We start from the raw sequence: 20,416 nt of genomic DNA, 5'->3' as shown, positions 1-20,416 counted from the left end.
TTTATTACCCATTGTATTTTTTTCTGTTTTAGGTTAAAATGTGGCTCAATAATTAAGCTTATTATTGTCTTCGAAAAACTGTGTTAGTTTAATTCACTTAGAAGAAGTTATAACGAATTTGTGAGCTGTTTTCGACATTATACTTCTGTATATTCATCAAGCCATTTATGGTCCCCGAAAATACTCTTCAGAAGCTAACTTAAACGACAGAAAATCCCTACTATGTCATTTTAAAATCCAGCAGTTACAAAGCTAAAGAGGGGGTAGGCTGAAACTTTTGATGCTTCTAAAAACTTTTGATAAATAGTTCCTTTTTGAACATATTGAGGCTAAACACATGGTGTTTATCATAGTTAAACCTTTTCCTACGTACCTTTAATGTATATGAGAAGGATTTTCCAAAACTAAGTTGAGTTCGATTTAAAGAAGCTCAGTTATCTAAGGAGTCCATTTTCTTCGATTTTAGATTTATTTTGCTAGAAAGTGAGCTGATAAAGTTCACCAGGCTTTTGCCTGGTGAACGGAAACTTTGGCAGAACATTCGAAGTTGCTATAACGTGAGCCGTACAAGAAATTAGGAACAGACCATAAATTTGAGGAATGTGAGGCCTGGAACATTCAAAACAATGAAGTAAGCCGAAAACATCTAAACTAACAAGAAGTGAGCCATTTTGTGAAAATTTCCACCTATTGTTTCCTTTCATTAGAAGAACTGTAAACTCCAGAATTAAAAATACAGCCTCTGAGGAAGCGATTTTGATAAACAGCTTCATCATTCAATCTGGAAAACCCTATAGGAACCATAATATTTTGCAAGAAGCAAGACTTTTACCATGGAGTGTTCCACCCAGCATGACGAGCCAAAATGCTGCATCTCCATCTTCGAAGTCAAAACATGAGCTGTCGTATTTCTTGCCTGAAATTCTTTGTAGACCTCTAAGGACGAAGGATTCTTAATAGTAGTTTCGTAGTCAACTTTAGCGAACTAAGAATGCTTTCGTCAAACAAAAAATGTTCGAAGTTGAGTGCAAATTAAAAAAAAAAAACAGCAAAATACTTATTAGTTAAGTGGTAAAGTCAATCGAACGAGGCTCTAAACTTCTTCCAAGATAATGTTTGTTTCCTCCTCTCCCCCTGAGTGGGGTCTTGACCAAGTATGGAATATAGAACCAAGATGGGTTTAGTCCTTTAAGTTGTGATACCAATCAAATAATTGGCTGTCTGAATAATATATCCAATATTTGCTTAAATAGCTATAAATAGGAAACTTCCGATATATTTCAACAGGAAGGGGAGGAGGATTTGAAAAAATACAAAAAACGATCTCGAATTCTACAAAAAAAAAAAACTTTATAAAGAGATTCTGAATTCTTTGGTTTTTATGGCATTTGGTATTAGCCAAGTGACATATAGCGATCACAAATTCTGTCGGTCGGTCTGTCTGTCTGTCCCAGTTTTGCTAGTTTAGGCACTTTCAGATAAGCTATGACGATGAAATTTGGCAGGCATATTGAAAATTGGCAAATTAGAAAAAACGAGGTATTTTTAACTTACGAACGGATGATCAGATCTTAATGAAATTTGATATTTAGAAGGATATCGTATCTCAGAGCTCTTATTTTAAATCCTGACCTGATCCGGTGACATTGGGGGGGGGGAGTTGGGGGGAACCTAAAAGCTTGGAAAACGCTTAGTGTCGAGCGATCGGGATGAAACTTGGTGGAAAAACTAAGCACAAGTCCTAGATACGTGATTGACATAACCAGAACGGATCTGCTCTCTTTGGGGTGGCTTGGGGGGAGGGTTAATTCTGAAAAATTACAAAAAATTATGTATTTTTAACTTACGAAGGAGTGATCAGATCTTAATGAAATTTCATATTTAGAAGGACCTCGTAACTCAAATCTCATATTTTAAATTCTGACCGGATCCAGTATCATTGGGGGAGTTGGGGGGGCAGAAATCTTGTAAAAGGCTTAGAGTGGAGGGATCGGGATGAAGCTTAGTTGGAAAAATGAGCATAAATCCTAAATCCGTGATTGACATAACCGGAACGGATCTGCTCTCATTGGGGAGATGGGGGGAGGGCTAATTCTGAAATTTTTTTAAAAATTAGGTATTTTTACTTATGAAGGAGTGATAGGATCTTAATGAAATTTCATATTTAGAAGGACCTTGTAACTCAGGTCTCTTGTTTTAAATCTCGATCGGATCCAGTGTCATTGGGGGAGTTGGGGGGACTGGAAATCTTGGAAAACGCCTTGGAAAAGAGTGGAGAAATCAGGATGAAACTTGGTGGGAAGAATAAGCACAAGTCCAAGATACGTGACTGATACAACCGGACTGGATCTGATCTCTTTGGGGGAGTGAGGGGGGGGGGTAATTGAGAAAAATTAGAAAATATGAGGTATTATTAAATTCAAACGATTGATCAGATCTTAATGAAATTTGATATTTGGAAGGATATTGTGCTTCTGCGCTCTTGTTTTAAATCACGACTAGATCCGGTGACATTGGGGGAGTTGGAGGGGGAAATCTTGGAAAACGTGAAAATTGAGATTTCTTTATCTTACGAATGGGTGATCGGATCTTAATGAAACTTGATATATAGAAAGATCTTATGTCTCAGATGCTCCATTTTTATTTCGAATCGGATCCGGGGACATAGGGGGTTGGAGGCTTGGAAACCGGAAATCTAGGAAAACACTTAGAGTGGAGATATCGGGATGAAACATTGATGGGAAGAATAAGCAAAAGTTCTAGATACGTGATTGACATAATTGGAACGGATCCCCTCTCTTTGGGGAAGTGGGTGGGGGTTACGTTAATTCGGAAAAATTAGAAAAATTGAGGTATTCTTAACTTAAGAATGGGTGTCAAGATCTTAATTAAATTTGATATTTAGAAGGATGTTGTGCTTCTGCGGTCTTATTTCAAATCACGACTAGATCCGGTGACATTGGGGGGAGTTGGAGGGGGAAACAGGAAATCTGGGAAAACGTGAAAATTGAGGGTTCTTTATCTTACGAATGGGTGATCGCATCTTAATGAAACTTGATATATAGAAAGATCTTTTGTCTTAGATGCTCCATTTTTAATTTGAATCAGATCTGGAGACATAGGAGGTTGGAGGCTTGGAAACCGGAAATCTTGGAAAACACTTAGAGTGGAGAGATCGGGATGAAACTTGATGGAAGAATAGGCACAAGTTCTAGATACGTGATTGACATAATTGGAATGGATCCGCTCTCTTTGGGGGAGTGGGGGGGTGTTAATTCGGAGAACTTAGAAAAATTGACGTATTTTTAACTTAAGAATGGGTGTCCAGATCTTAATGAAATTTGATATTTAGAAGAAACTCATGTCTCAGAGCTCTTATTTCAAATCCCGACCAGATCTGGTGACATTGGGGGGAGTTGGAGGGGGAAACCAGAAATCTTGGAAAACGCTTACAGTGGAGAGATCGGGATGAAACTTGGTGGGTAGAATAAGCAAATGTCGTAGATACGTGATTGACGTAACCGTACTGGATCCCGCTCCCTTTGGGGAAGTTAGGGGGGTCCAGTGCTTTGGCGAGTTTGGTGCTTTTGGATGTGCTAGGACGATGAAAATTGGTAGGCGTGTCAGGGACCTGCACAAATTGACTTGATAAAGTTGTTTTCCCCGATTTGACCATCTGGGGGGGGGGGAGGTAAAAGGAGAGGAAAAATTAGAAACATGAGGTATTTTTAACTTACGAGTTGGTGATCGGATCTTAATGAATTTGAATATTTAGAAGGACCTTGTGTCTCAGAGCTCTTATTTTATATCCCGTCCGGTATTAAGGCTCTGATTTTTCCTTTTAAATCAATCTATTGATTCTTAGAATTTTGCTAGAGCTCATGCCATATGAGCTCTTGGATCTTCCGACCTCGTCACAAGTGCCATAAGAGCTCTTAGCTCTTGTTCAAGGGGGAGGTCTTCTCCTCCCTGGAGTGTTTATGTAACCAGTTGATAATATGTCCTTAAGCCAATGTTTGAGTTTGGCTTTAACCCAGCGATCCCTTGAACCTAGAAAGCCTACCCACTACCCGTTTGTTACTTTTACTTATTTTGCATTTTCATTTTCAGCCCTGTTGCTCCAGCTCTCCAGAAAGGTGACAGTCTCGTTGTCTTCACTGTCAAAGATTATGACTTGGTTGGATCGAGCGAATTCATGGGAGAAGCATTTCTGCACTTTAGAGACGTTGTTCGAGGTTTGGGAAGTGAAGATTTGAAGGAGGTTAACCAAGTTGTAATGCCACTTACACGTCCAACGGGTACGTTTAATGTGTACCTTCTAAGTATTTTTTTTTCAAACCTCTTTCATTATTAAAAATGTTCCTGTTCCCCCCTTCAAAAACCGATTTCTCCTTAAATTAATATCTGATTAATGGGCTGACGTGGCCCTGTAAGTAGTTTCTATTTTGTTCTGTAATAATATATACCCTATTTCTATATCCAAATATTTTTTTTCTTATGGAGAAAAGAAAGGTTTTGAATAAGGTGAGCCAAGGCTCTGTATTTTAGAAACAGTGTTCGGGGCTGTGGAAGAGAAATTTTGAGGGATGTCAACCACGTTGGTACTATTACTCACACTTCCAGTCATGATGTGTATATTTAACTGCTTTTGTTCAAATCTCTTTCATTATTAAAATGTGAAAGGTCATTCCTGGGAAATCTAAATGCTGAATGATATTTCAATATGTATCGCCCCGCAAAGATGCATTAATATTTTTGTAAATGCAGGCCATTTTGGTTAGAATGTGTCAACAATTTTGACGATGAATCTAAAAAAATTCTCCGTTTCAAGTCAATTCAGCATGGCTATACACCATGGGGTGCTAATATAATGAGCTTTTTAAGGGTTAGTATTCGACTGGGGTTGTATTATAAATGTGTGCACAAGAAATATGGAGACTCTTCCTGTTGAAATGCCTTCCGAAATAAATTTCTGCCTATGCGCCACGCCGTATTTGAAGGACATAAGACATATATCCGATTCCTTAGTTTGCTTAAAATCAAAGAAGACAATCATATGCAGCGTAATAGCGCTGCCTAAGGAGAGAGCGAAGCCGACTGGTGTGTATTTTTTTCGTTCCCCCAACCACCTTGTATAGAACAGTGTTAGCCCTCACCCCTCTGCACCTTCTTCGAAAATTATTGGTCAACTTGGCCCTCGTCAACCGAACATGCCACTTGTACTGCTAAAACCGATGTATGAATACTGGGTAATTTTTGAAATCTAGTCCCATTCCTTCTGGGGCTTTGGAGCTCTAGTTGACCCTAGAGGTGTACTGGTTAGACCTTTTTGATGGCTCTGAATCAAATGGCTATCTCGAATTTATGGCGCAAAATGGTTACGAGGATGTAAAAAAGAGCACGGAAAGGGCGTCGGTTGCCCTCCAATCAGTTTTGGCCTTTGAAAAAAGCATTAGAACCTACTATTTTGGATCGCCTAATCCACATGATTTCTATGCTCATAGAAACTTCAGATGTTCTCATTTGGTTGAAAACTGAAAATTCTAGTGTCCTTTTAAAGATTTAAAAGTGGTTGAACGGTGACCACTCCCTTCGCACTTCCTTTTTGAGGTAGCTATTTTGCTCAAAACGGTTGAAAGGCCCGATACCTATGCCTACGGGGGTCACATGTCCACCCCCAGCCTTTGGGTCAAAGGCTGCAAGTTATACAAATTGAATATTGTTTTTATATCTAGGCTTTATCATTTCGAAAAAGGGACTCGTTTGATCCTGGGTCTCGCAAAAGTCTTAGGGTGTTACTGTGAAACTTTTAGCGAATGTTTACAGGGGTGTCAAACTAAATTAAAATACACTATGTGCATGTAGGCGATCAATAGGGTGTATTACAATATCTGAGGAACAGGCGAGGGTGCTAAGTTGAAATTCCAGGGCTGCTAGAAATATTACTGCTTGTGATTTCAAATACTACTTGTGACTCCAACTACTTGCAGCTGCGACTGTGGTTGTTAAGGCCTATGACTGCGACTACTTGGTACTGCGGCAGTGACTACTTGTGACTGGTATTGCTATCACTACCACTGCGACTGCGACTGCTACTCTCAAAAGGGGGAACCTCCAATATCTAAGGAGCGGTTAAGGGTATTAGAATTCTGGAAAGGGCTCTTTTGATTTGAAAGTTCGGATGTCCTTTAGACATTCGAGGGCATTAGAGGGCAACCAAACCATTCCCACTTTCTTGAGTTTAACAGATTTAAACTTCGTTTTCATTAGTGGTGTACCAAGAAAGACCCCAAAAGATGATTGGAATCGCTCTAAGGGCTATATTTTTCCGCCAGTAAATTTACTTGTTTCTTCTGTTAAAATGAGCTACGCCCCCAACCTATGTCAAAGCCTTAATAGTTGTTTTGTATTGATTTCTATGTACAATTTTTCGTCCTTTCTTCGGTTCTTTATAAGTTTATTATGCATAAACAATTTTTTTGCATTCAAAGTTGATTGTTGCTTTAATTGATTTCAAATATAAATTGTTGGTTTAATTAATTTTAAATACAAATCAGTTGCATTCCAAAGGTGAACTAAAATGATAGAGGGGTTTGGCAACTCTTTCCTTAAAGATGATAAATTTATAGCACCGCTCAGAGTTATGTTTTCTAGTCTTAGAGCTAGAAATTATGAATCGTTTTTTATAATAGTAACAGCCTATCCTCAGGTAACTTCTAATGGGTTGATGTAACTCGCTAGATTCAACCTTTAATACATTTGCAATAGCTGTAAAAAAATAATTGTGGTACAGGAAGCCCAGTCCCAGACTCTGGCGAGAGTGCGCATTAATGCTTATTCTTCTCAATGATTCTGCGAACTTTTTTTGCTAAAAAAAATAAAATAAAATAAATAAAAAAACTTAAAAAGTTATCTGGTTAGTTCCAAGAGATTCATCGTCTGATCCATTGAATTGAAGGTTTTTAATCCAGGAAGAGCCCTCTTGAGCAAGGTACTGTTAGAACTAGTAACAGAACAAACCCACTAGTAACAGAACAAACCCACAGAAAGTGGTATCTTCAGTTAATTTTATGTCCTTTCAGGCTTCCTTGTGTGAAGTCTAAAGGTATTTTGAGCAGGGTCGTATACATGTTTTTTAGTCGGGGGAGGTGGAAGGGGTATTTTCCGCAGGTAGTGTACAAAAAATTAAAAAAACGTATCAAAGTGTGGTTTATGCATTTTTCATTATGTCTTTACGAGTCAGACAAAGATTTCGGGGGGGGGGTCAAACCCCGTAATCCATTCCCTGAATACTGCCTTGGGTCTAGTAAGCCACTCAGCAGATAAACATTATAAAACAATATATTAATCTAGTTATTAAGAAATACACTAACAAGTACTCGGAAGACTTACTCTGCAGCCAAATGCTTATACTTAAATTTTTTTAAGGATATATCGTAAAATATGAAAAATAGAGAGTAAGTACATTAATATACATTAGAGCACGAGGTTTTAGAAACGACACAAATAAAACCTGTTAGTCAGAATGGACATTAGCACGTTAGTAAACTGACATAAAGAAAAAAGAAGATCATCGAGTTCAACCATAACATATCTATTTTTTCACAAAGGGTGGAATTTATGTGATAATTGCTAATTCTCTTCTATAGCTGACTTTTTAAATTAATATATATATATATATATATATATATATATATATATATATATATATATATATATATATATATATATATATATATATATATATATATATATATATATATATATATATATATATATATATATATATATATATATATGTCCCTAATAATAGTTAATAAGGGACTTGCAAAGGCAAAGGGAACGCTCAGGCCATTAATCCTCAGAATATTAAAATTGCCTCAATTTTTCATCCCATATCGTACATTATCCCTGTAATTTGACTGTTCTTTGAAGCTGTGTCACCGCCAGTATAAATACTGTATATATGCATGGTCGTTGCTATGGATCTTTAATTTAAATTATAGCAAATACAAAGTGTAATTAAGATGCATCAGAAAAATTAACTCAGCCAAAAGATATTACTAAAAACTTCGTTTTCTAGCTTTGATGCATTGAGGAAAGGGGAATTTTTTTAGTAAATGAACAAAAAATACCTTCAAATTAACAATATGCTGCACGCTAAATGGCACTGTTGCAACTGAACTTTCTCAATTAATACTGATAAATATGAAAAAAGACAAAAATAATCATTGTCAAGCAGTGGCGATCAATCGCCTAGTATTCAATTGATGTGTCTCATAATGAGGTGACTAACAAAACAGTTTCTTTTGTAGATAAATATCCTCTTACAAGTTTGATAATCTGATCTCAGATAATTCAAGATGTAGCTTTATTTGGGGATTAAATGAAAAAAACTAGTTTTTTTAACTGTAAGTAAGATGCGACATTAAAACTTAAAACGAACAGAAATTATTCAGTATACGAAATGGGTTGTCCGCTCTTCAACGCCTCGCTCTTTACGCTAAAGCTTTTAATTGTTTTAAAAAGTAGAATTGTAGCAAAGAGTCAAACTTTAGCGTAAAGAGCGAGACGTTGAAGAGCGGACAACCCATTTCGTATACTGAATAATTTCTGTTCGTTTTAAGTTTTAATGTTGCTCCTTACTTACAGTTAAAAAAAACTAGTTTTTTTCATTTAATTTCTGAACGTTTTTGAATTAATGCATGTTTGATTTTGGCTCTCCACCATAGGACTTGTCCAATCTTATTGAATTTTTTGTATTGAATCAGATTAACAGATTATTAAAATGAAATTTGCATATTAATTCCTTTTTTGGCTAAATTGCTTTCTCTTAGCTTTGATCAGACGATTTTGAGAAATAAGGGGTGGGGAAGGAGGCCTAGTTGCCCTCCAATTTTTCGGTTACATAAAAAGGCAACTATAACTTTTAGTTTTTAACTAACGTTTCTATTACTGTTTATTACTGTTTTAAAATGTAGAGTTAAGAGAAAAAGTCAAACTTTAGCGTAAAGAGCGGGGTGTTGAGGAGGAAAAGCCCCTTTCATATACGGAGTAATTTCTGTTCGTTTTAAGTTTTACTGTCGCTCCTTACTTGCAGTTAAAAAAACTTGTTTTTTTTTATTTAATTATCGAAAAGCGCTTGCATTGCTATACACTAGTTTTTGCGACCATTCAATACTTTTCCTATCTGGTATTTCACCTATTCTGAAAAAAAGACAAGATCTGGCTGAATTGTGTATATTATATTTCCGCTATTGTAAGTTTCTGTTTCATTTAGCCCGGTCTTATAGGAAAAAGAAAATAATTCGGTATTTCGGGGCTTCTGACATTATTACTCCTTTGCGGAAGTTAGGCTCAAAATTGGAAAAGGATTATATTTTTTCTCTGGGCCCCTTCCACCTCTTAGTTCGTTTATTTTCCCGTTAGTTTTCACCTGTTTTCGCTTTATAGTTGTGTTATCTCTTAGCAGTTCTTTCGTTAGTTGAGTTATGGTTGTGGTATATATGTTTTATCGCTCGTATAGTTGTGTTATTTTCAAATTATACTCCATAATAAAGAGGCTCCGAACACCCAGCATTGTATATTAAGCTCTGAATTTGACGTTTTTTGCTAACGTGACCAGATTAGTCCTGCGCCGTGCGCCCTTTTCATTGAGTTTTTCTTCCTTCATGACATATTTCTCCAAGGAAAGATCCTCCCACATAGCCCCCTCCCCTCAACCCTAACCCCAAAACCAAAAAAATCCCCCTGAAAACGTCTGTACACTTCCCAATAACCATTATTATATGTAAACACTGGTCGAAGTTTGTAACTTGCAGCCCCTCCCCCAGGGACTTTGGGGGAGTAAGTCATCCCCAAAGACATAGTTATTATGGTTTTCGACTATGTTGAACAAAATGGCTATCTCAAAATTTTGATCCATTGACTTTGGGAAAAAATGAGCGTGGGAGGGGGCCTAAATGCCCTCCAATTTTTTTGGTCACTTAAAAAGAGCACTAGAGCTTTTCATTTCCGTTAGAATGAGCCCTCTTGCGACATTCTAGGACCACTTGGTCGATACGATGACCCCTGGGGAAAAGAAAAAAAAAACAAAACAAACAAACAAATAAACACGCACCCGTGATTTGTCTTCTGGCAAAAAAATACAAAATTCCACATTTTTGTAGATAGGAGCTTGAAACTTCTACAGTAGGGTTCTCTGATACGCTGAATCTGATGGTGTTATTTTCGTTAAGATCCTACGACTTTTAGAGGGTGTTTCCCCCTTATTTTCCTAAATAAGGCAAATTTTCTCAGGCTCGTAACTTTTGATGGGTAAGACTAAACTTGATGAAACTTATATATTTAAAATCAGCATTAAAATGCGATTCTTTTGATGTAGCTATTGATATCAAAATTCAATTTTTTAGTTTTGGTTACTATTGAGCCGGATCGCTCCTTACTACAGTTCGTTACCACGAACTGTTTGAAAAAACTAGGGTTTTTAAGCAAAGCTGAATTATGCAGTGAAATCGTTTGAAAAATCGGAAAAACTTCTTCGATCCTCGATAAGCTTCTGATCCTTAAAACCCCTTAATTCTTGACTTCGGTTCATCGTCTCATTGGTAATATTTATGTTATTTTTTACCTTTAGGCTGGCTTTATAAGCTTTATGAACAGATGGACCAAGTCCCAGTTTAAAATTCACAAACTTTTCAAATTGATAGGGACTAAGGATCGTTTAATTGTAGATTTTAAGCAGTTTATGTTGATCAATCTGAATGAGTGTGAAATAACTTCACTCTTTTTTTTTTAACTAGAATCAAACCACTTGCTGGAGACCCTAGAATTAAGAAGCTGGGACAGACTGGCCAAGAATTTTGTTAAGCGCGAGAAGAAGAACATTGATCAGAAGCTGAAGTAGTGAATATTGTCATCGTTACAGATTTAAATTTAAGTGTGCTGTAAGCAGGGTTGCCAAACGAACATTTTCCTGTCAAATTATCAACATCAAAATGGGAAGTAACACTTGTCTGAGTCTTTGCTAGAAAATGGAATGGGGAAAGGCGCTTTTCTTTTTGCGTGAAATCATATATTTTTAACAAACTTTTCAGAAGGAGGTCTAATTCACCCCAATCTAATCAAAAATTAGGCTGTTTTTTGTATTATTGGTATCAAGCAAACTATAGTAGACACTGTAAGTAAAAACCAAAGACAGGTTTTTTTGGAGGAAGTTGGTGGCAACCCTGATCATAGGAGCTAAAGAAAATTTAGTGTGATTAAATACTAGTCTACTTAAAAAGAAGTATATTCTTAGTCTAAAATATTGTTTTCTCAATAATTAAATTAATCATACGTTTCTTTAAAAACAACACAAACGTTAGTACTTTTGATGGTTTTTATGTTATGGTCGTCTTAAACCAAAACCAATTAAGTTTAAGAAACGAATTTTGGTCCAATTTGTTTATGGTAATTTGAAAAATTTGTATGATAATTTTTTTTATGTAAAATGAAATCGATAGCCTGTTGTTTTAAACTCAGGACCTTTAATCAACTGGCTCAGTCCGTGAATACTCTGTCTTCTTCTGAAAGTGGCTATTGCATATCAGGCCATGTAGCTATCATAAAAATGTCTCATATGTTAGTGTCTTCATTGTAAGAAAAGCAATATGAAGCCAATAAATGACATTTATTGTTATATTTTGGTCATTTATGACTGAATAATCTGCAAGTATTTTGCGCATAAAATCAGCTTCCCCTCAAATCACTATGTTCTATTGTATAATTTAATAGACCTGAAACCAATCTATTTCTAAGGATTTTCTTTTTTTTCAATTTATGTCTCCTCTTGGGCGATACTATGGGTAAAGAAATATCTGGTTTGAACCCTCTCCCCTCCTCCTCCAAAAATTTCGTCCTGCTCGTCCACCCGTTTGCAATATTTCAGTAAATTTCCTTTCATATCATATTTTTTCTGAAGCGTGTGAAAAATCTAATTAATGGGTTATGATTCTTGACGCATGTCTGGTAGTGTATTGAGACTTTTACTTTGAAGGGAGACATTCATCATACAGTGTTGTTAATTCACGAAAATGTAGGACAAGGTAAAGTCTATTTTTAAAGATCCAGGGGAGGCAGTTATTTCAATGGAAATATTAAGAAATGATATGTCCCATGAAAACACACGAAAAATATCGTTTCCAACTCTAGGGGGAGAGGGAAACGTCCCTTCCCGTCATTGACACATGTCATTAAGTTTAATTTGCAAGCGGTACAAGTTGCAAAGACACTTGAATTATTAGGTAGGTTAACAATAAAAACCGTTGATTCATTCACCAATTTTCTCAATTTTGGAGGGATTCAAACCCTCTTGCTGGTTAGGCCGCTGCTAATAAGTGTAGCTTCATCAGTGGAAATTTAACGAAAGTATTTATTGGCATTTAGAAGCACCTGGTGGCAAAGGCGTAGCTCCAGCATCTTTATTGTAGGGGGGGACAAGAGGGGTCTATAGCCGTATAAAAAAGGGATATTGGCTGTATAACATTTTTCTCTCCAAATTAATGGGGGGAACTGCACCCCTCCAGAAAAAAAACGACGCACCGCCTGGTGCTTTAGTTTAACTAATAAACACTTTCGATTTAACTAGTAATAATGTTGCATTCTATTGAGTCTCTTTTGAAAAGTGTCTTTTACTGTCTCTTCTTTAACAAAAGGAGACCGAGTCTCTTTATATCAAAATATATTTGGAGTGATTTTTACTTTATTTTTTGTTATTATCTTTCGTTGTAGTGTATTAGCAAAATTTGAATTAATCATTTCATATTGTACAGGGAACGATTAGACAGACTATGAATTAAAATTCAATTAGATATTTTGATTTATAAGTATTTTAATTAAGATACAAAAAGGATAACAATTGCTGGTGTCAGTCATGCATGAAGGGGCAGGATCTGGGACAGCACACCTCTCCAAAAATGTCAAAATTTTACTGCAATTTCTTATATATTATATCTCTTATATTACTCACAGTAACCATATTTTATTGTTTTTTCGAAGCCTACCCCTCTCCTTAATATTTGGTCTATTCACAGCCAACTCCTGTGTACGAGATCCTCCCTGAAGCATCCTCCCTTGTGACTTTGACCACTTGAAATGGAGTGACTTATGTAAATATTCATAATATTTATCCGTTTTTTTTTGTTATTATAATATCGCTAAATTAAATACAATTTGAAACTTATCTTTTGTGTTGCTGTCTGGAAAAGCAGAATAATAAAAATGAAGCTGGAAGAAAGATAGAAAATTTTAGTTGTGTCTTTTCTAGATAGAAAATAAGCTGGAAAAAGAGAGAGCCAAGGTAGTTAAATGGAACAGAGCTCTGTAGAAGATTAAAACACAATTAATACAAAATAGAATTTACCGTAAAACAAAGAAGGGAAAGGGATGGAACGAGATTACGGAGCGCAGAATGTGAGGGGTGGTACCAAACGAAGAAGAAGCATTTAAGTATAAACGCATGTAATATATAAAATTCATATTTTGGGTAAATTCTTCCCGTGGTCCTCCTGGAAAGTAGTTGAGGAAGGAGAATGAAAGTCTCAGGAATGGATAGAGAGCCTCAATGATCCCCCGGAGAGATTTTTTTTATAACCACTCTAAAAAAGCATTCTAGATACTAGAGAGAGAAAAAAATATGTATGTCACAATCATGATTTCTCGGAAAAGGAGTGCTTAAAAATGCAAACTTTCTGCTTTAAAATGCGTATTGCACAATTTTTTTCCTACTTTTGCTTGCAAGAATTCCTAAAAAGTTGCGTAGAGGCTATAAAAAGGTAAGTGACAGACAGAAACCTAGACTTTTAGCACCTGATGGCTTTAATAGGAATATTTTCTTGCAAAATACTAAAAAAAAACGCGGAATTAGATTTAAAATAGAGGGGATAGGGGAAATACTCCAATTAGAAAAAAAATAATAATGGAAGTCCTGCATGTCATTTATTGTAAAAGCACTAAAAAAATTAATTTTGAACCAGTATTTCTCGCTTTAGAGAGAAAAAATTTGTATCTCGCCAATCGTGATATTCTGGGGAAAGGAGTGCTTAAGTTTGCAAATTTTCTGTTTTAAAATGCGTATTTGCACAATTTTTCCCCTACTTTTGCTAGCAAAAATCCTTAAGAAGTTTCGTGGAAGCTATAAAAAGGTAAGTGGCTGACAGAAACCTAGACTTCTAGCACCTGATGGTTTTAATAAAAATGTTTTCCTGCAACACACTAAAAAAAGATGCAGAATTAGAATTAAAATAGAGAGAGGAGGGGAAATACCCCAATTAGAAATAAAATCTAATGGAATTCTTAAATATTTCATTTATTTTAAAAGCACTAAAAATACGTTAATTATGAACCAGTGTTTCTCGCTTTAGCATTCGTCTCGTGGCTTTTCCATACACTTTTTCTACAACTTTAGGCTCATATTTTTCAAGCTTCCCTACTTCGTCTTTTTCTTCATCCTCTTCATGACCATCATAGTCATAATATGGTCCTTCATATATAATTTCTGGGTAGGGCCGCTTAGGCTTCTTCTTCTTCCTAGGTTTGTAATTTTTCGCCCCCGGAAAGAATATCGGGGCTATGTTAACAGAAGCCAAAAAGAAAATGTTTGTCGTCGTCACAGTTACAATCACAGTTACTACAGTAACGATGGTTATTAGTCCAACAGAAAATAATATTTTAAGTGCGTAGGGGACAAGGGCAAGGTCAGGGCCTCCGTCACCAATGATTATTCCTTTATTGTCCTTGGTTGTTGTTTTGATGTCAGTAACCGTTGTATCAACTAATGGGCCGCTGTAAGGAGTCAAGGCGACTGGAGGAATGGAGGCAGCAACTTCGCTGAAACTTGAGGGCATATTTGCTAGCAAAGACATCCTGAAAAAAGAATTTCTAGGTTAGATTATGTATTTTGATCTGTCTGAAAGTAATTACAAGTTGAAAAATATAAATATTTATCGTGTTTACTTTTACACCGGAAGCGGGTAAGGGCATATCGTATATAAGGGTACGGCCTTAGGAAACACGCCCTAACGAAAAAGTTAGTTTAGCCGACTCTTTGGCTAGTATACACCATCTATCTGCCAATATAATTCGTATTGTCAGTAACTCCCAGCCAATCACAAACCTGAAAACAATCTTAGGATTTTGGAAGGTGGGTACCTGAAGCGTGAGTTTCTCTAATACAAGTCAGTTGGCTTTTGATTCTGACATGAGAACATACGTTTTGTCCCTGTTTCCCGATAGGACCGTTTTAATGTTGCTCCTTACTTTCAGCTGAAAGATCTTATTTTTTTATATTTAATTTCTGATGGTTTTTTGCATTATCTTGGATAGAAAAAAATGCCGTTTCCGCTATATGATGAGAAGTACATTTTTTGTATCCTCATTAACAATTAAAATTGAAAAAAAATGTCTCTTATTTTCGTGAGTTGATTTCCCTATTGAGGTTTTGACTATAACTATAGTTGCATGGTCATAACAAAAGCCTTATCCAGGGTAGGGGGTTTGAGGGGTTTACCCCCCCCCCAAAAAAAAAACAGTTTGTCCGACTCGTAAAAACATAACGAAATTGCGTATAAACAAATTTTTCATGCGCTTTTTAAGTTTTCTTTGTATCCCCCTTCCCAAAAAAAGTAATGGACAAGCCCCTGGTCATAGAAATCTATGTGGCTTAGGTTTTAAAGCACCACGAAGAGTCTTAGTAATTTATTACCGTACTTGACGTTGACGACGCATTCCAATAAACATTAGTTTGTGGTAGTGAGCCTTTTAGTGAATTTGCCTGATTGTGAAGTAACTTGCGGGTAGATCTGAATCTAACAAATTAATATTATTGCCGTTGTGTTGCTACTATGTTTGATTTACGTCGGCTCTCATTAGTATAAAATATTCCCTGTAATTTGATGATAGGTGGTAGTAAGCGAGTCTTAGACGAATTTGGAAAGACATAGAAAGAAACAAGTCTGCTCGAGAATGCTTTAAATTAAAAAAGAAGTTTATTTTTCATACAACAACAGCTGTAAGGAGTGAAATTAAAATCTAAATGTGGATAAATGATGTTATGTATGAGAGAGCTGCTGGTTCCTTCAACCCTTTCCCCTTTTTCAACAGCCCAGCTCTTCAACGGTGTTCTAAAGCTCTTCAGCAGTGTTCTAAAGCTCCTCAACAGTGTTCTAAAGCTCTTCAACAGTGTTCTAAAGCTCTTCAACAGTGTTCTAAAGCTCTTCAACAGTGTTCTAAAGCTCTTCAACAGTGTTCGAAAGCTCTTCAACCGCCTTCTAAAACTCTTCAACCGCCTTCTAAAACTCTTCAACCGCCTTCTAAAACTCTTCAACAGCCTTCTAAAGCTATTCAACAGCCTTCTAAAGCTCTTCAACAGTCTTCGAAAGCTCTTCAACCGCCTTCTAAAACTCTTCAACCGCCTTCTAAAACTCTTCAACAGCCTTCTAAAGCTATTCAACAGCCTTCTAAAGCTCTTCAACAGTGTTCGAAAGCTCTTCAACCGCCTTCTAAAACTCTTCAACCGCCTTCTAAAACTCTTCAACAGCCTTCTAAAGCTCTTCAACAGCCTTCTAAAGCTCTTCAACAGCCTTCTAAAGCTCTTCAACGGCCTTCTAAAGCTCTTCAATAGCCTTTTAAAGCTCTTCAACCGCCTTCTAAAACTCTTCAACAGCCTTCTAAAGCTATTCAACAGCCTTCTAAAGCTCTTCAACAGCCTTCTAAAGCTCTTCAACAGCCTTCTAAAGCTCTTCAACCGCCTTCTAAAACTCTTCAACAGCCTTCTAAAGCTATTCAACAGCCTTCTAAAGCTCTTCAACAGCCTTCTAAAGCTCTTCAACAGCCTTCTAAAGCTCTTCAACCGCCTTCTAAAACTCTTCAACAGCCTTCTAAAGCTATTCAACAGCCTTCTAAAGCTCTTCAACAGCCGTCTAAAGCTCTTCAACAGCCTTCTAAAGCTCTTCAACGGCCTTCTAAAGCTCTTCAATAGCCTTTTAAAGCTCTTCAACAGCCCATTATGTTTAGACTTCGCGGAGAAAAATTACAAGTTGGTCGTATTGTTTTTGTGGTAAAGAATTCCTTCTTGAAGTAGTGGGGGGAGCGGAGGTTTGATAGAGCAACAGTCCTCTTCTTACACGCTAAACTATGTTTTTTTTAGATTTAATGTCATTCGTCATTGTCATTTTAAAAAACTTGCTATTAATTTCGTTTTCGTTGTAATATCAATATAGTTTTTCCATTGAAGTTTGGTCTTTATGTTATAATACTGGGAAACTTAATTTAGTTTTACTTGCTTTTCAACAACAAAATATATGATTTTCATAAAGAAGAGGCAGGCTTCCGTCCTCACTCTTACAGTTCAATACACTTAAAACACAAGTCCTAACTAGTCATCACAAACTTGTTTTTATTTCAGCATTAAAGTTCCACATTAAAAATTTATTTTCTCACAATAAGAGGGGACAGATCATCCTCCTCAGAACTCATTGTACATGTTAGGCATTATTTTTGTTCAGCAAAGGAGGAGAGATTAGTGGTAGACAAATCCTTCAACGTTTATGTGAAGCACCTTTCGTAAAAATATAGAAAATACTGGCTTAGTAAAGCAATTCTAAGCCTTCCGGCTCCCTTCTTAAGAATATCCATGTGTCTCTGTCTTTCGAGATAGATAATGCCTGAGAAGGCTGATATCTTAAAATATTTCTCGGAGGTATGTTTAGGGTTTGAACGGTCAAAAATGAATTCAACGTATAATTTTCATGTTTTTCAAGGAGAATCTTTGAACAAATTATATATTTACTGGATGCCCCGACTCCTCTTCTTCCTCTTTGGCAGGGGTATAGCTAAAATATTTTTAATAGGGGAGGGGACAAGAGGGGGTGTTATTGAAGTCGGTGGTATTTAAGCGGTAGTGAATAAAAGCAACTATTTAACAAACACGCTACTTGATGAATTTAAAAACATTACGCAACACAATATAAACAATAACAATACATTAAACAATCATAAATATAAGTGCTGGTACTTGGCTTTTTCTAAAATTGTCAGCAATGAGCTGCTGTAGACGATTTTAGTATAGTATAAACAAGCTTTCGGGTGAACAAAGGTGGCTTTTTTTCAGCCAGATTCACAACTAGTGCTGCAGTACTTATCCCCCTCCACTTCCACCAAGCCTCACACCCAGTACGGGATGCTCAATTTCATAATTGAACCAAGTTATATTCTAATGACCCCGGGTATCGCGCTCTTCATTTCCTCGTAATTTTGAATAGATTTTGACTCTGTAAGATTTAATTTGCTGTACTAGTAATTTAATAAATAAATTTAACACTAATACATTCATTTAATTTGATGTACTAATTACAATCATTTTCTGTGGGTTCCGATTTATATTAATAAATTGCATTGATATCAACGGGCCACATAAAGCCGAAACAAAAATCATACGCAGAGCAATATCAATGTCTAAGCAAAGATACAGGATAAGTCAAAATGTTACCACAGACGTGTGACATATTCCTCGCATTTAATTCTCTACATCTAAATTGCGACCGTATTTCAAATTTGAAAATATTCGAAAAATAAAGTTAGAATTATTGACTTATCCTTTGAGCATTGTTTGACAAAGAATATGTAGAAAATCTAAACAATTCTTGGTATCATTGCGGCAGAAACCTTAAATTAAATAAAAATTGCCAGGGGTTCCAATTAGAAGGAAAAATTGACTCCTAGAGTTTGAAAGTTACCTTTACCTTTGTACCCTTGTTAAAAAAACAAATTCTATAAAAATTACACAAAAGTTTTCTTGGGTAAGTCAGGGTATGGGGGATATATTTTTGTGGAGGGGGTTATACTGAATGTCGTTTCTATGTTTATAATTACCTCAACAAGCAAATCTCGGTCTCCTAATGATGCATGATGAACTGATAATAATAAAAAAAAACAGAATGTGTTGGTACTTCTTATATGTGCATACAAAATTCTAAATTGTGAGAAAAATATATATTTTTTGTCTAAATTCCCTTAATTCTATTCTCGGAAGACATTTCGTACAGCATGCTGATGCAGAGATAAGAATCCCACAAGTAGCATTGGCGTAGTGTGAAATGCGACTAATTTCAGTCATAATTCCTAACACATTTATGTCATTTTTTTTTCGATTATGTTTAAAGGAATATTTAGAAAAGAAAAAATAGCAAGAAGTCAGTATGATATTATACATAAAGGCAGTTCTACATTTATGGGTTAGTATGTGGATCCGAAACGTAAGGAATGGGACGTCACCAGCGCTTATTAGGCATTTCAATGATAAATAAGAGAATCGGAGTTTCAATTCAATACTGAAAATAAAAATTAAAAACAATTAAACAATTCTTGGAGTGGATTCTCTTCTACCGAATTCCATGACCAGACTACAACTGATTTGACATATCTAGTTATAGTACCAATATTATTATAAAAAGCACTAGATCCTATTTTTTCAGTGATTTCTCTTACATACAGGAAATTATATTCATTGTTCAATGATTCCATTTCTATCCTGTTTGCTGATGCAGAGGGTGTATTCATTTCCACTTTTGAAAGTTTTCAAACAGGAAAACCTAATCTTGAATTGAACGATTTTGGGAAGTAAAAGCACCTTAAATATTAAGGAAAAAATTGACCCGATTAAATGTGGCGAAACAGGTTCACATTTTTACTTGATGATAAGAATTCAAAAGCAGTACATTTGGAAAATTACTAATGTGAAACATATTATGAAGCGCAACGGACCCCTTTTTTTCTTGTTTTCTTTATGTTAAAAACGAGCAAGGATTAATTTTAAAAAAATATCTGTTTAAAGCAAAGAGCAAATTTGCACTTAGAATGACCTTTTAAACAGTTTTAACTCTACTTAATAAATTACAGTTGTTTTTTAATTATTGGGGATGACAGTCCCCCTCCGGAAATGCACATTAACCAACTAGTGGCGCCAATTCACGAAATCGCATGGTAGGGTTTTTTTTAATTTCTTGAAGTAGAGATGCAAAAAAGTTTTTTTTTTTTAAATCAAGGGGTATTTTTGTATCCTTCGTTTTTTTCCTATCTATAAAGGCTAGGCCATTTATTTCATATGGAGTACGTATCAAACAGTTCTTGGTAACGAACTGCAAGTAAGGAGCGACCTGGCTTAATAGTAACCAAAACTCTAAAAAACGGAATTTTGATATCAGTAAATATAGCAAAAGAATTGACTTATTATGCTGATTCTAAATATATAAGTTTCATTAAGTTTAGTCTTACCCATCAAAAGCTACAAGCCTGAGAAAATTTTTCTGATTTTCAAAAAAGGAGAAAGACACCTTAGAAGTCATGTAATTTTAATGAAGATCACACCATCAGATTCAGC

General features: G+C 35.8%; 1 protein-coding gene and 1 long non-coding RNA gene across 2 annotated transcripts; both read left to right on the top strand.

The window, feature by feature from the left end:
- The first annotated feature begins 3,768 nt into the window (after positions 1-3,768).
- Positions 3,769-13,222, top strand: LOC136037331 (uncharacterized). The gene is made up of 2 exons (XR_010619915.1): positions 3,769-4,298; positions 10,803-13,222. It is a non-coding gene; the product is annotated as an uncharacterized LOC136037331 (long non-coding RNA).
- Positions 13,223-16,072: 2,850 nt separating this feature from the next.
- On the top strand, positions 16,073-16,660 carry LOC136034412 (uncharacterized). The gene has a single exon (XM_065715582.1). It carries the CDS (start codon positions 16,073-16,075, stop codon positions 16,658-16,660), a length of 588 nt encoding a protein of 195 aa, XP_065571654.1.
- Positions 16,661-20,416: the final 3,756 nt, after the last annotated feature.

This window comes from Artemia franciscana, chromosome 2 (assembly GCF_032884065.1).
Source record: "Artemia franciscana chromosome 2, ASM3288406v1, whole genome shotgun sequence".
NCBI lineage: Eukaryota > Metazoa > Arthropoda > Branchiopoda > Anostraca > Artemiidae > Artemia > Artemia franciscana.
Note: the sequence above shows the minus strand (reverse complement) of the source record. Positions and strands in the feature narration are given on the sequence as shown.

Coding starts and splice junctions, on each gene's coding strand:
- LOC136034412 (XM_065715582.1), top strand. CDS start 16,073: ATGTGGATAAATGATGTTATGTATGAGAGAGCTGCTGGTTCCTTCAAC.